Source organism: Paramormyrops kingsleyae, chromosome 2 (assembly GCF_048594095.1).
Source record: "Paramormyrops kingsleyae isolate MSU_618 chromosome 2, PKINGS_0.4, whole genome shotgun sequence".
Classification (NCBI taxonomy): Eukaryota; Metazoa; Chordata; class Actinopteri; order Osteoglossiformes; family Mormyridae; genus Paramormyrops; species Paramormyrops kingsleyae.
This window is the reverse complement of record NC_132798.1, coordinates 31089821-31105845: the sequence shown is the minus strand read 5'-3', so window position 1 is coordinate 31105845 and position 16025 is coordinate 31089821. Positions and strand designations below refer to the sequence as shown.

The following is a 16025-nucleotide window of genomic DNA, read 5'->3' as shown; positions in this document are numbered from 1 at the left end:
GATTATTTCCACACAGCGGAGGAATAATGGCTTTTGGTACCAGTTCTTCGCTTCCCTCCACCTTTTGTACAGTTTTTCCACAAACGCACCATAAGTGATTCAGGTAAATACATTTAAAATTAATTATTATTACACATCGATATGACTATCACAAGCCAAATTTTCAAATATAACTTTACAGAGTACTGTAATTTGATTTTAGCTAACTTAATATTCAATAGCCTAACATTTCATCTGAGCAGTAACGGATGCAATTGTACCCTGGTGAAATCGTGTATCGCTCTTCAAGTACATAGGGATGTGCGGATCGATACAAAAATATCGATTCTTCCAATTTGAAAGTTTGCCTGTTATTAGGCTAAATGAAGCAGGACATGAGATCCATCCCCCGCCTTAAGTTTTATTGTCAGGTTTGGGTCAGCACTGAATATCGGGGATGGCATGGACGATTCCAACCTTGGATCGAAAAGAAAAATCTGTGGTTTCGCCAGTCTCTGATTTTGCATGTAAACGTCCGTGGAAACCATGGCAGTCAGTGTTTCATCCCCTTTTTTACCAAGAGGATCGATCAGAATTGTAGCGATTAGCGTCGTGGGGACGAGTATAAGTTGCATTTTTGGTGATGTGCGCCGTAGCTACGCTAAAGGCTGGAAAGAGAAGTAAGTCAGCTGTAATGGTCTGTTATAAAAATGGGCACTCAGTACTATTTGCCGCCACTATGCTGTGATGGGCCCCGGGGGTAGATGCCCTTCCGTCCCCGCCTCTTCTGCCGCTGCCTTCAGGATTCACAGTACAGGAGCTGCCCGTTTGCCAGTCAAATGACAGGGGACAGAGTCTCATCTCGGGCTGTTCGGGGAAACAGCGCCACCACTCGTCAAGATCAGACCGAGCGGAGGAGAAAATAAGGAAGAGGAGGTGGAGGAGGCAGGTATTCGGCGCTTGGTTTTCAAGGCTGCGTGTTCAGGATGAGCGGACGAGTCGGCGATCTGAGCCCGAAGCAAGCCGAAGCGCTGGCGCAGGTAAAGCCCGGAGCTCCGGAGGATCGCGCCGAGCCGCTCTGATCGCTGCAGTTCCTATTCATGCAAATACCTTGCTTTGTGGAAGCGAACTGGTTTCGTGGTTAACCACTGCTGAAGGCGCAGTTTTCAAAGGGAAGCGCTTTTTTATTCTCGTATATTGATTTGTACTCATTCATGTCTTCGTATTGCTCTCATTTGAGCACTTGCACGAAGCTCATCCCAGGTGCTGATAGTACTTCGCCCTGCGTATCGCATCCCTGCTGCGCAGTTTCCCTGATTTTCCCGTAACCGTCACATGAGCGCATAGAGACGCTGCAGCAGAGCCTGCTGCTCCCAGCACGGCCCCGGCAGGAGGGGGGCGTAAGGTTTACTGGCAACTCCCCTGTGGTCATGCACCTGTTCGGCGAACGTGTGTTAGGCATTTCAGCACCTTAATGTTGGGCACCATCTCTGACGAGCAGCTTCTAAAATGATCAGATTAAATATGCATAAATGTAACAAACCACACGCACTTCCTTAAAATCAGCTTACTAAAGGGATAATCTGCAAGTTGCTGATTCATTATATTTTGAAGTTTACGGTCGTGCTCTTTCGTGAGTGTTTCTTTCTTATCAGTAAACTGAGAAATGAAAGCTGTACAGTTATCCTCAATATGATGAAAGCTTCTGTAAATCTGCAGTGCTCTGGAGGGCTCCAGAGTTTACATTCATTTCTTCTTTCACTCTTTTTAAAGCCCGCCTGCCATCTATCTCATGTAATGTTTCTCTAATAACTTTGCCTGACTGCTTTTAAAATACCTTTCACGTTGTTGTCTTTTTTTTAAATGCCTTTCCGTCAGACTTGTGGCTTGATCTCTCTGCTCCTCTGTGTCCCTTCCAGCTTCGAGAGAGACTTCAGGATGTCATCGCTCAACTGCCAGCCCAACACGACCACTTCCTGCTTCGCTGGCTCCGAGGTAAGGACAGAAGTCAGTTGGAGGCCCACGGTCAGCTCTGTAGGGCTGGCATTTCTCATTTTTACAGACTGCAGGGATATGCTGCGTATCATTTTAGTGTTCTGTTAATCATGGAAACTGAGTGTAAAGATGCCAGGCAGCAGGCATCTTATAATCAAAGCATATTTGCCTGTTTGTATAGTTTATACTTTAAGATAAACTGTATCGATGCCAAGGGGAAATTCGTGAGAGAGACAACATGATGAGGAGGGGATTCAAACCCACACATGCAGAGCACAATCGGATAGCAGTCCATCACCTTAATAACCACAGAGCCACCTCATCTGTATGTAGTATGAGTCTGGATGGACTGAGATTTTATGTGTGATCTGTGATCATTATAAAGTATTTTAATGGTGTTGTACTTGTATTTATTTCTGAGCTAGCATCACACAGGGTGTGTGTGTGTGTGAGTGTGTGTGTGTGTGTGTGTGTGTGTGTGTGTGTGTGTGTGTGTGTGTGTGTGTGTGTGTGTGATGTGTAAATAAACACCCTGCACCTGCGTATTAGCTGGCGGGTTAAAGGAAGCTGCCTCTAGACTGATGCACAGCTCAGTGTCTGTGACTCACTATAATCCTTGGAATAATCTCGTTAAAGGCGTAGCGCAGTAGTCCGTGTCTCCACGCCTGCTTCGGAGGGTCCCTGGGGCTGTGCGAGATTTTGACAGGGAGCGGATGATGTGTGTTCCTCACCTGGCACATTGTAGGGTAGTGATGACCACCACTTACATTATTGCCGGACTCTATAGGGCTGGGCTTTCAGCCTGGGGTCTGTGCAGCAGTTCCTGAGGTTTGCAGAGCCATGTTCTGTGATTTGATAAAATGCCAGTATTATTGTCAGTTTACATTTATGTGGCTCCCTGGGTTCAGATATTGTGCTTGTAATCAGAAGGTTGCTGGTTTAAATCCTATGGTAGGTAATGTGATTTTAATCTTGACTACTTTGACAGTATGTCACTTTGCATATAAACATCTGCTGCTTAAATACATCGATTGAATAGCTTAAATACATTGACGTCCTCTGTTTTACGAGATGCTGAAAACCCCTGCTGTGGAGACTTCACCTGCTGCTGTCTGTTTGAGTTTCATAAGACTGAGTTGATTCTGGTCAGATATAAAGCCTGGGGATAGATGATGTGGAGTGATGACCAGAAGGTTGTTAGTTCAGGTCCCAGAAAGGGTGTTTGGTTGGGGTTTGGGATGGACTGGAGCAGAATGGTGGTGTGACATGCTTTCCATGGGGGTGGGGGCTGCATCTGAGTGGTTGCTCCTACAGATTGGGCAGAGAGACATATTGAGAGGTATGCTGAGTACTGCTGAAAGTGAACTGAGCATATGAAGGAAGTTCAGACCAGCTTGCACATTTATGTTGATGAAACATTCACCACTTTATTAATATCGAAATTTGAAGCCCCCTCCCCAGAAGGGAGTGGCCACAGTCTGTCTGGTACACAAGAAAGCAGAATTCAGAAAGGTCGAAACTGCAGGCCCAAATCCTGTGCAATCGCACACACTAGCTTTTATAGTCAGATAAGCCTGATTTGATTCCTGCTTGTACTCAGCTGAACAGAGAAGGATTTAAATATGACTGAAGCTGAGCCTGACTGATCTAACAGTGCAGTGTGGACACAGTGCAGATACTGAACAGCGTACAGATGTTTTCCTAATTAATATTTTTGGCAGGATTGTGTTAGACACCTGAAATGTAAGACAGGTTTCTTCAGTGGTGATATTTAAATACATTTGGAGGCTGGTAAAGTCTTGTGTGAAGTCTCTCTGTGAGGGTGACAGATTAATGTCATGTAAAATGGGTCACAGGGTGTCCTGAGCCATCTAATAGGATTAGCGGCAGCGAGCGGGACGGATCCAACAGGACTTGGCAGTGGGTGTCCGCCTGGGGTGTCTCACCATGTCTAAGGAGAGAAAGCTCTGACCTCCAGGCCTCATGTGATACATATGGCTGAATGCCGGGGAGTTTTAAAGCATCAGGCTGGAGCAGACCAGTGTCCACGGTCTTCCCAGACAGCAATGTTATGTTTGTGCTATGTTCCTGTTTATCAGTCCCAAGATTTTGCTAATTAGTGCTACATTCTTTGTTGTGCCACAGACTCCGATCCAAGGTCAGGGCTGCTTCACTGAGTTTAATTTTCCGTCTGATTTCAGCCAGAAACTTCAACGTGCAGAAAGCGGAAGTCATGCTGCGGAAGGTACCGCCGTCTTCCTCTCACTTCCACCCCGCACTTCCACAAACTGTTGGCCGTGCCCTCCAACAGTGTCCCTTCAGTTCGATACGAAATGTGCGGCAGTGAGCACATTGCTGTTGTGAAACGGTCCTCTCTGTAAGTCTGTCATGAAGGCACTCCATTCTTTCGTAAAAATACAGCACACAGGCACTTCAGTGTGTGGGACGCCTGTTCGGGCTGGACTCCTGTTTAAACAGCGCCCCATTATGTGTTTAATGTGCCTTCTGACTGGAGCAGCACCGGACTCCAAAGGTCATTGTGCTGCCTTTAAAATTGCCCGTATTCCACTTTAATTTCGATTACTCTTCATCCTCTGTATCCTCTGCTGTTTTATACCTACTTCTCTATACGTGTTGCTCCACCTTTGCAGCTGAACACAATAGTTTATAAATAATTTTCGATACAATTTCAGACACATTCGAAGGGGACACGGGCCCAGATCTTAGGACACATCAAGTCTGAGATTCGTTTCATCAAACATGGGTTAGATCTCTAGGCAAAGCCGGAGATGGCCAATGGCTGTGTGCCGTGAGAGATCAGATCCTTTGCCTTCATGAGTGCTTACCATGAGCTGTTGCTGCTGCGCCAGTGAAAGAAAGAAATGAGGAAAGCCCCTGAGGCGTCTTCCTCGAAGCCTGTGTGAAACTGCTACAGTTTTTAGGACAAACCACCTGTCAACACATGAAAACTGGACATTAGCTGTTAACTAGTCAGCCTTCAGCACCTCAGTTATTGTTTAACAGCGTTCATATGCTAACTATGCTAACTAACCCTAATTGTGGTTTGTTTCTCAGCATTTGGAGTTCCGGAGACAGATGAAAGCAGACACAATAACCACGGAGTGGCGGCCCCCAGAGGTGTGGAGGACTGAGGCAGCTGGTCTGTCTCTTTCAGTATCATTTGGGCCAGAGACAGGGTCCGGCCATAGGAGGTGTTTGTAGCTCAGCCTACATGGTGTTGCATGTACCTCAGTCACAGTGTCACTTCTGATTAGGCGTCCGATACATGTGCAGGTGATCGAGAGGTACCTGCCCGGGGGCATGTGTGGCTACGACCGCGACGGCAGCCCCATCTGGTACGACATCATCGGCCCGGTGGACCCCAAGGGCCTGCTTCTGTCCGCCTCCAAGCAGGACTTTATCAAGACCAAGGTGCGGGACTGCGAGCTGCTGCGGGAGGAGTGTGACGCACAGTCGCAGAAGGTACGCGGCCAAATGCAGTAGGTGACAATTAGTGCAGTTTAAAAGCACTGCGACAGTCGATACAGTTTACCCTTAGCGCGCTACCTGAGCAACGATGTCACTTCCTGTCATTCAGCTCGGGAAGGTAGTGGACTCCATCACCATGATCTACGACTGTGAGGGCCTGGGCATGAAGCACTTGTGGAAGCCAGCCATCGAGACTTACGGAGAGGTGAGGCGTCGGGGCACGACCCCCCTTCCATCAGAACCGCAGAGGATCCAAAGTGCAGCTGATCACTTAAACAAAGACTGGGCTCTGTCCCTATAGGTCCTCACCATGTTTGAGGATAACTACCCTGAAGGCCTGAAGAGGCTGTTTGTCATCAAAGGCAGGTGTCTCCTTGTAATGTGCAGTATCACCTTGTGTTTGGAAGCCTGTCATTGGTCCTGTGGGAAGGGGGCGGGGTCTGATTAACTCCCCCTGCATGGTGCCTTCGCAGCCCCCAAGATATTCCCCGTGGCCTACAACCTCGTCAAGCACTTCCTGAGCGAGGAAACCCGGAGCAAGATCGTGGTCATGGGGGGTGAGGCGAGGCAGCCGCTCGGACCTGTCGGGCACGGTCGCTCCTCATGATGGCGCTCACGTCCTCCTGTCCCTCTCCCCCATAGCTAACTGGCAGGAAGTGCTGCAGAAGCACATTGAGCCGGAGCAGCTCCCCGTCGTGTACGGAGGCACCCTCACGGACCCCGATGGGGACCCGCGTTGCAGGACCAGGGTGAGTCGAAGCGGGCTGGGGGGGGGTGTGCCATGACTAGCCAACCCCAGCATCTCCAGCCCAGCAGGTCCTCCCCTACAGGCCTTCACATGGTGTTCTTCACACTATGTGTCCTGATCGAAGGTCTGCTTGCGCCCCCTGTTGGTAGTTAAGCAGGCTGACTGTCTGTCACAGCATAGGCTGATTAACCCTCACAGTGAGTGAAGGTGCCAGCAGTGACCACATGCAGCTGGCGGGTGAGCGAGCCCCCCCCCCTCCCACGGTGTCTCAGGCGTCTCTGGGTCTAAGATGCTGATGCCTCTGGGCCTCGTTTAATGTCACTGTGCTCATATCCCATATAAACTTAAGAAACACACACATGCCGGGTAAACATATCTTTTTGGGGACTGTTCATTCATTTCTGTGGGAAAAATGCTAACGCTAACTATGACAACCTTAACCCCTACCCAGCCCTAACCATAACCATAAGAAACCAAGCCAAATACAAGAGTTTTCGCATTTTTAGTTTTTTTCATTGAACTCACAGATTTTTATTTAATTGAGTTAAAAAAAAAAACGGGTATTCATCACGTTGTGGGGACATTGTGTCCCCATAAGGTAAGGTATACCTGCTCACACATACATACACACGCATACACACACACATACACACACACACACACACACACACACACACACACACACATACATACACACACACACACACATACATGCATACACACAGACACCAGATGGTGTGTAATACATGAGATTAATGTAGGCTGTGTGAAGGCTGACTGTCTCAGCCCACTGGTGACGACCTCATAGGACTTAAAGGTTATTGTCTCATTCACCCCCTTGAAGCTGCCCTCTCCAGCCTCTGCGCCACCTGCAAAGCAGAACCAGTCTGCTGTAGCATTCCACACTGTCTGGCAGTGTCCTTTAGCATTCTGCAGTGTCCTGAAGCATTCTACACTGTCTGGCAGTGTCCTTTAGCATTCTGCAGTGTCCTAAAGCATTCCACACTGTCTGGCAGTGTCCTGTAGCATTCTGCAGTGTCCTAAAGCATTCCACACTGTCTGGCAGTGTCCTGTAGCATTCTGCAGTGTCCTAAAGCATTCCATACTGTCTGGCAGTGTCCTTTAGCATTCTGCAGTGTCCTGAAGCATTCCACACTGTCTTGCAGTGTCCTGTAGCATTCTGCAGTGTCCTGAAGCATTCCACACTGTCTGGCAGTGTCCTGTAGCATTCTGCAGTGTCCTGAAGCATTCAGCACTGTCCCGTAGCATTTCACACTGTCTGGCAGTGTCCTGTAGCATTCTGCAGTGTCCTGAAGCATTCAGCACTGTCCTGTAATATTCTGCACTGTCTGCCAGTGTCTTGTAGCATTTTGCACTGTCTGCCAGTGTCCTGCAGCGTTCTGCAGTGTCCCATAGCATTATTTCTTTATAATTTAATAAGCTAAGCACTGTAGTTATGACCTTGTTATTATATGATCACATTTGTTGGCTAAGTGAATTTGTGTTTACTTAGTATTAGTATTAGATAATATAGGTTTTAACAGCAATTCTTAACAGGCAACAATAATACACTCAATTAATCAATAAGATTTCATCACACAAGTTCACCACTTGCTTATTTTAATAAGAATCAAAACCAACATGGAAAGAAGCTGTCTGCATGGATGCTGTCCTCTTCTCCATAACCGAGATCCCCCGACAAACGTTCACCCTCTCTCTGTTTGATTTGGGATCACTGAAATGCTCAGTGGAGGAAGGCCAGTTAACTAGGAGCGGGGCTCTGACTGGGACCAGTACAGACTGTGGCTTTACAGGCTGTAAATATATGAGACATACAATGCTCTGTATCTTACAGCCTACTTTTGTATTTTATTTGAAGAAGTCCTCCAAGTTCTTCAGTTAATTTGTTATTTTATCTCTGACTATTCTGGCTATGAGGTGCAAAGCATGCTGGTTAATGGTCTGGTAGCTGCCTGACTGGGCGTGATGTGAATCCTTGTGCCCATAGATGCACAGATAAACGGCCCGCCTGGACCTGAGGATTACTCTGTCATGCTGTGCCAGGAGGGATCCCTTATGGGACACTTTTGAGGAGCTGCCTTCTCGGAGAACTCAGCTATGGACAGAAATTGAACTCCTTTCCCCAGTGGTTAAGAAATGGACCCCATTTCCCTGACAGTGTGTCAGGCAGCTTGAGGTTTTCTGGTGTTTTAATCGTTTCCTGTGAAGCATTTATAAGAGGTGCTGACATAGTGTAGTGCTGCACATGCTGTCCTAGTTCAGCTTTGTGTCTTGGAAATGGACGTCTGCAGTTAGCGGCTTGCTCTTAGTGTAGCGTCCTCATTATTGGCTATAGACTAGTCAGGACGTAGCTGAAGGACAGTCCAGCTGAAGTGGTCGTGAAATCTGCTCATTTGCATCCTGGGTGTCCAGTGCAGACCTCCGTTGTGTCAGGTCTGACTCAGAGGGTTCCAGAAGGAGGGCCAAGCGGTAGCTCTGAGGCCCAATTTCTTGTTTCCAATAATGACCAGATGTGTGAGACGTTCTCAGACGAGTGTGTGTCTGTGCGACACCAAGACACAGCTTCTGAAAGCTTCTGAAAGCCGTCTGCAGCTGTCTGGCTGGGAAACAAGCCGCCCCCCCCTCCCCCTTCCTGTCTCTCTCACTCTCATTGTAACTGTGGTGAAACTCTTGGTTGCACACAAATAAATGAAGCAGATTTCACAGGCCTGTGGAAAACTCCCTGCTCAGTTTTCACACCACATGCGGAGGACTGTCGCAGTGCTTTTAAACTGCACTAATTGTCACCTACTGCATTGTAACTGGTGGTTCTGAAACATCTCACATGAAAGTCAAACCACCAGCTCTGAGACCCTGTACCTGTGTCTCACAATGATGATGTCACAGAAAAAGAAATGTCATGTGCAATGAAGGTGTGCCCTCAGTCTTTTAAGTACATGTGTGTATCGCACTCTCATCTTGGTCTTTTGGGATGCTGTGGATGTCTCTGCTAGCTTTGAGGATCTAATGAGGAGTATGGATAATGTAGTATGTGTAAAGTATGTGTAAAAGTAGTGCAGAAACATATTGGTAAGACTATATAATTAAAAATGTGATTTCCCACAATCCTCCCCTTTGAGCATTAATCAAAACATTATACGATGCGTAACACAAGCAATCCATGATCACAACAAACACCTGATGGGCCGGTTCAGACACTTTCTACTAACAGATTACGAATCTGCAGGTCTGACACCTCAGTCCATGTACCAAGCTTTGAAAATGATTCAAAATACATGATTTCCCACAGCAGTGATGGACGTGGTGAGTGTCCCAGCCTCCATAGTTCAGCTAAAGGAACATTCATTGTGTTGCGGCTGTCACTGGATTTAGATGCTGACCTTTTCCCCCTCTTATTGTGATACCATGACACACGTGGGATGCGCTTTCTGGCACCAGGTGAAGTGCGGGGGCCAGGTGCCCGGGATTTACTACGTGCGGGAGTCCGTCAAGGTGCAGTACGAGCGCAGAGTCTCCATCCGGCGCGGATGCTGCTACCAGCTGGAGTACGAGGTCCTGATTCCAGGCTGCATGCTACGGTGAGCGTCTCTCTGTCAAACCCCCCCCCCCCCGCCTCGGCTAGCCCAGCAGGCCTAGGTCTGCAGCCACACCTTCTCTCCTCTTCCCAGGTGGCAGTTTGCGAGTGACGGGGGAGACATTGGCTTCGGGGTCTTCATGAAGACCAAGCTGGGGGTGAGGCAGACAGCGGCAGAGATGGTGACGGTGCTGCCAAGTCAGCGGTATAATGCCCACCTGGTGCCTGAGGACAACTTACTGACCTGCGCCAATCCGGGTGTCTGTGAGTACGGATGGGGTGACACTTTCATACCTTATAACAGGCCTGGTTATTGTTTGACTCTATAAGAATGTCAATGAAATTGTATAATGGAACCTGCACACAAACCAAATTGGCTCTTTCCTCTCTAGATGTGCTGCAGTTTGACAACACCTACAGCATGTTCCATTCCAAGAGGGTCAGCTTCTCTGTGGAAGTCTTGTTGTCCAACGGCCAATCGGGGCCTGAGAAAAGCAGAAGTGGGGCTGGATTGAAGATGGAACTGTGTGCAGACAACCAATAGCTGGAACGAGGATGGAGATGACTGACGCTGCTGTGAGCCTATGAGCTGAGCTCATCTGAGCTACACTTCGGCACAGCGATAGCCCACTTTAAATGCTGCTCACAACCAGTAGCCTGGTCTTCTGCAGGCACTGGTGCACTGGTAAACCAGTATACAGTAGTAAAAGATACTGCACTGTAAAAGTCATTTTACTTGAAAGTTTCAGTATGTTAAAGAAACTTAGGTACAGCTCTGGAGAAAATTAAGAGACCGGAGTAAAATTTCCAGTTTCACTCATTTCTCAATTTATGGGCATGCGCCTGTGTAAAAGTATTAATTTTTTTTGCCAAACTCCAGCCTGGCTCTTCCCTGCTTCTCATTGATGCCTTACTTTATGGTCCTTCATTCGTGCTTCTAGGAGCCTGATATGAACTGTCCTAGCAGTGCACTTCACACCTGCACTTAATGTTTCCCATTCCTTCTGAAGGTCACTTGAGGACATCCTCTGATTCATGTGGCACTACCAGATAAGTTGACGGTCATCTCTAGCATTAGAAAGTTGCTTCTGCCCTCTACCTGGCTGGTTTTAAGTCATTGCCAGTGTCTCCTGCTTCTGTTTGTTTTTGTGTGCTGCTGTCTTTGAGCCTGGAAGCAGTCTTCCTCGCAGTGTAGCCTCCTGCCAGCAGAACCAGGATTAAGCCAAGATTTAAAAATGCAATTAAAAAAAAATATAGAGTGGTCTCTTAATTTTTTCCAGAGATATATACTGGCGAATGTACAAACCGTGTAAGTGTACACACACAGTCTGTGGCCACTAATAAGTGACTTGGCCCTTTAAGTGAGCAGTTGGTGTCTCAGTCTATGCTGTCTGTGTCATGGATGTGCATTTTGAGGTGGGCTGACTGAGACTGTGGACTGTTATCTTGTGTTCAGCTAGGGCGATTGTGCCCTGCGATGGGTTGGCGCCCCCTCCTGGGTAATTCCTGGCGTTGCAGCCATAGCTTCCGGGATAGGCTCCGGACCCCCAGCGACCCTGAATAGGACAAGCGGGTACAGAAAATGGACGGATTGATGGACTTCCTCTGTCCTCACCCTGACTGCAGGGAGAGGAGGTTTGCTAAATGCTGTTCACATCCCCTTTTTTGTGAAGCATTTATATATTTTTTTAAGTATAACTTAATGAAATGCAATAATGAAATTATACACTTTGCAACTGTGGCTAATTAAGCAGTTTGAGAATGCAAGTTAGCTGAGAGGATGCTGTCTGAATGATGTAACATTTAATGAGTGTGCACTTCTGCTGTTATCTTGCCGTTTGCTGGTCACATGCCAAGATGTCAGTTCCTGAGTGCTTACAGTCTCCAAAGACATGATAGGAAAATGAGTCGTCACATATTTTAATTAACACCTGTGACGACAGTACAATTTAGTACAAATTTCAGAATCGCTCTGCGTGAGACACTGTCGGACTTTCTGCAGTTCAGCGATCCTGAATGCTAAGCAGGTTCTGATGATATGATGATCTCTGGTTGTAGCACCCCCTATAGGGAGGGCTGTGCAAGTCCACATATCTTTGCTTCGTTGGACCAGCGAGGTTAATATAAAATATAACACAAATAAAAGTGTTTGCTGCTGACGTTCCTGGAAAGGAAGGCCTTCTGTGCCCCATGTGCCTCTTTGCCTCACTCATCTTCACCTTCTTCCATGGTGGTGTCACACCTGGGTTTGCCTGGTCTTCAAGTCTCTGCACACACCTGCATGGAGCAAAGATACAGGTCATGGAGCAAAGACAGAGGTCACTTTATCATCTTTAGTCATCTTCCTCTGGCTGTGGTCAAATCCTCAACATACTCAGAACCAGAGTTGGGTAAACCAGTTGAGTACTCTGTGACTGTGACTCCTTATGCTCAACTGGCTGGTTGAAACAAAATCTTGGTCTGAATTTTTACACTATGGACCTGAATTACCCAACTCTGCTCAAAACAGACAAGCATACAAACATAAATACTGTTACACAGTCTATACTGTACAACGTAAACATTATGATGAGAATGGTGTGCATTGCAGGATGCACACGCTATTCTGTGTACTGAATACCTGAATCTGGCTCATAAATACAAGGCTGATTAAGACCTTCTGTCCGGTAAGACTGCAGTTGGTTCAAGTGATTATAGACCAGACTTTGGTAGCTGTTTGCTACCTTTTTGAATGCAAATCGTAGTTGTGTGTTTATTTGTTGCATGTATACAGACTGATGCTGGACAGGCCTGGTTCTACTGAGTCTCAAGCACTTCAATGAAATCTAGCAAAGAGCAGAAGGGGTATGCTCAGTTGGAAATGGTGTACATAGCCTGGGAGCTGCTGCCATCTAATGGCCAAAAATGTCAACTACTTTTATTATTTTTGTTATTATGTTTTATTTACATAGTGATAGCTGGTGAAGGCAGAATGCAATTGATTATCAAAGGGATCTGACATCAGGGCCTGGGATCTCTGACTCCTAGGCTTCCCCCACAGTCAAGGGTGCGGTTTGTGGGGCAGTATGAGGTTCTGCGGCTTGGGTATCTGTGTCCATAGTAGAGAAACCATATCGCCCTTAACTACAAAAGCTGCTCCTAGGGTGTTGGATAAATGGCTGAGCCTGTGCTCTGTCCGCAAGCTTTGAAATTCCTGTGCACCTGTACTTATACAACTCATAATATTTTATCAATCTCAGCAGTAATGGTGAGATTCCTGGTTACAGAAAACGAGGGCAGGCGCATCACACTGTCGATCAGCATTTCCTCTTCAGCTGTGCATTTCATGAAATTAATTGTTCCACCTGGGCTGGAAGTCAAATGGAACATAGCAAAACATGTGATTTTCAAATCCACTGACTCTGTTTTTTAATCAGTGAGTGTGCAATATTTGTTTACTAGAAAACTGAAAAAAAAATCCATTAGCTAGGAAAATGGGGATCCCTAGAGACAGCATGTAAAAACTGTCTGTGTGAGTATGTGTCTGTCTCTCTCTCTGTGTTTGTCTGTTTCTCTGTGTCTTCACTTGGGTGCGTATCCTGTCAGCTCCTGCCGTATGTTTGGTATGCAGCTCCACTAAGTCTGTCCTGACCAGTCTTCACACCCTCAGGCCTTTCTCCACATTCTCAGACCAGTCCTGACCAGTTTCCAAATCCCCAGGCCTGTTACAACCAGTCACCACTCCCTAGTCCAAAACAATCACACTCCCCTTAAATGTGAGGTACAGTGTAAATGTACATATTTGATTTTAAGCAACTTAGAAAAAGCAACCATTCAGATTCAACATTACGAATATAAAAGACTGAAAGATGTATGTGACTAAAACACAGAACACTGCAGGAACTCTGTGAAAGGTAAAGACACGAGTGTTTAACTGGTGAGAGGTTCTACTTCTTTATTAATTGATACTGCAGTCATTGGTAATTACTGTCCCCCAGTAGGTGGTAACGTCTCCCAGAATCCTCCCTGCTTGTTCTGCTTAATTTCTGTCGGCTAGTTACACACCATTCTGACATTGCTTGTGTGTGAAAGTAACATTTAAATTTTCTCATGACCTTGTTCTTTTGGATTACATTAAGACAACCTCTTTGCACAAAAACAAGTTAAGACCATGTAAGATCGGGAGCTGGGAGGGAGCAAAAAATGTGAACTGTCTAACGGAGCTACAGTAGGAGGGAGCAAAAAAATGTGGACTGTCTGGCAGGGAGGGAGCAAAAATGTGGACTGTCTAGGAGTCCCTGAGGAATAGATTGAGAAACACTGAGTTAAGGTAAAACAAACATTACACATTATAATATAAACAAACACTCATTACTAACAGGAAACGTTTCCTTTATAATTGTATGCTTTTCCTCTTAAAACAATTTGTACAACACCCTTGAGTCAGGCCTGCGCCTCTATAAAGTGCACATTACTAATAAACTTTACTGCAGCTACTTTTAAATCATATTTATATTTTACTACTTTAACATCATTCTATTTATTCTTTACTACCACAACCCTTATACTGGTCAGGGCGACAGGGGTCTCGAGCCTATCCCAGGCAACACCGGGGTATGGAATACTAAGGCTAGGCTAAGGGAAGCGCCACATAACTCAGAAAGGTGGAGGGAGTAACGCCTGGGACCGTAAAAGAACGATGGAGGAACAAACAGATGTGACGTCCCAGACTGTAACACAAGAGGGCGTTGCGACAACGCCCAAACGCCGCAAGGTTTTTTATATATATATATACAGGACTGTCACAGAAAATTAGAATATTGTGATAAAGTTCTTTATTGTCCGTAATGCAATTAAAAAAACAAAAATGTCATACATTCTGGATTCATTACACATCAACTGAAATATTGCAAGCCTTTTATTGTTTTAATAGTGCTGATTATGCCATACAGCTTAGGAAAACTCAAAAATCCTATGTCAAAAAATTAGAATATCATGAAAAACTATACTAGCAGGCTATTTAACTAATCACTTGAATCGTCTAATTAACTCGAAACACCTGCAAGGGTTTCCCTGAGCCTTTAAAAACAGTCAGCTTGGTTCAGTAAACTAAATCACAAGTATGGGGAAGACTGCTGACCTGACTGCTGTCCAGAGGACCATCATTGACACTCTCCATCAGGAGGGTAAGACACAAAAAGAAATCTCCAAAAGAGCAGGCTGTTCACAGAGTGCAGTTTCAAAGCACATTCACAAAAAGTCTGTTGGAAGGAAGAAATGTGGCAGGAAACGCTGCACAACCAAGAGAGAGGACCGCAGACTTAACAGCATTGTGAAGAAGAGCCGCTTCCAGAATTTGGGTGAGCTTCAAAGACAGTGGACTGAAGCCGGAGTTCAGGTATCAAAAGCCACTGTTCACAGACGTGTCCGGGAAATGGGCTACAATAGCCGTATTCCCATGGTCAAGCCACTCCTGAACTCAAGACAACGGAAGAAGCGTCTGACCTGGGCTATGGAAAAGAAGCACTGGACAGTTGCAGAGTGGTCCAGAGTCCTGTTTTCAGATGAAAGCAAGTTTTGTATTTCATTTGGAAGTCAAGGCGCTAGAGTCTGGAGGAAGGCTGGAGAGGAGCAAAATCCAAGTTGCTTGAAATCCAGTGTGAAGTTCCCACAGTCAGCAATGGTTTGGGGAGCTGTGTCAGCTGCTGGTGTTGGTCCGTTGTGTTTCATCAAGTCCAGAGTCAATGCAGCTGTGTACCAAGAGATTTTGGAGCACTACATGCTTCCATCTGTTGAACAGCTCTATGGAGATAATGATTTCATTTTCCAGCATGATCTGGCACCTGCCCACAGTGCCAAAACCACCAGTAACTGGTGTATTGACCATGGCATCACTGTCCTCGATTGGCCTGCCAACTCCCCTGACCTGAACCCTATAGAGAATTTGTGGGGTATTGTGAAGAGGAAGCTGAAACACACCAGACCCAATAATGCAGTTGAGCTAAAGGCCGCTATTGAAGCATCCTGGGCATCCATAACACATCAGCAATGCCACAGGTTGATTGCCTCCATGCCACGTCGAATTGATGCAGTAATCCGTGCAAAAGGATTCCCAACCAAGTACTGAGTGCATTAATTGACATTTTCAAATGTTTGATTTTGTTTTGCTGTTACAAATCTTATTTTTTTACTTGGACTGAGGAAATATTCTAATTTTCTGAGATGGGATTTTTGAGTTTT

At 46.2% G+C, this 16025-nt stretch overlaps 1 protein-coding gene across 3 annotated transcripts; it reads left to right on the top strand.

Moving 5' to 3' along the window:
* Positions 1-877: 877 nt before the first annotated feature.
* Positions 878-11981, top strand: sec14l8 (SEC14-like lipid binding 8). 3 transcript variants are annotated; one of them, XM_072708947.1, is made up of 13 exons: positions 878-1019; positions 1899-1974; positions 4176-4219; positions 5050-5112; positions 5269-5457; positions 5573-5668; positions 5765-5825; positions 5937-6020; positions 6106-6212; positions 9671-9810; positions 9901-10070; positions 10199-10382; positions 11263-11981. In XM_072708947.1, the coding sequence occupies exons 1-12, from the start codon at positions 966-968 to the stop codon at positions 10348-10350; spliced, it is 1236 nt and encodes a 411-aa protein (XP_072565048.1). In that variant the 5' UTR covers positions 878-965; the 3' UTR covers positions 10351-10382; positions 11263-11981. The 3 variants fall into 3 exon arrangements, with proteins under 3 accessions (XP_072565048.1, XP_023676456.2, XP_023676457.2); XM_023820688.2 differs by having other exon boundaries at positions 10199-11981; XM_023820689.2 differs by lacking the exon at positions 878-1019 and having other exon boundaries at positions 4120-4219; positions 10199-11981.
* Positions 11982-16025: the final 4044 nt, after the last annotated feature.

Excerpts from the sequence above, each read along its gene's own strand:
- sec14l8 (XM_072708947.1), top strand. The coding sequence starts at position 966 with ATGAGCGGACGAGTCGGCGATCTGAGCCCGAAGCAAGCCGAAGCGCTG. Across the intron at positions 6,213-9,670 it reads ACCCGCGTTGCAGGACCAGG|GTGAAGTGCGGGGGCCAGGT; the intron begins GTGAGTCGAAGC and ends TTCTGGCACCAG. Across the intron at positions 10,071-10,198 it reads CTGCGCCAATCCGGGTGTCT|ATGTGCTGCAGTTTGACAAC; the intron begins GTGAGTACGGAT and ends TTTCCTCTCTAG.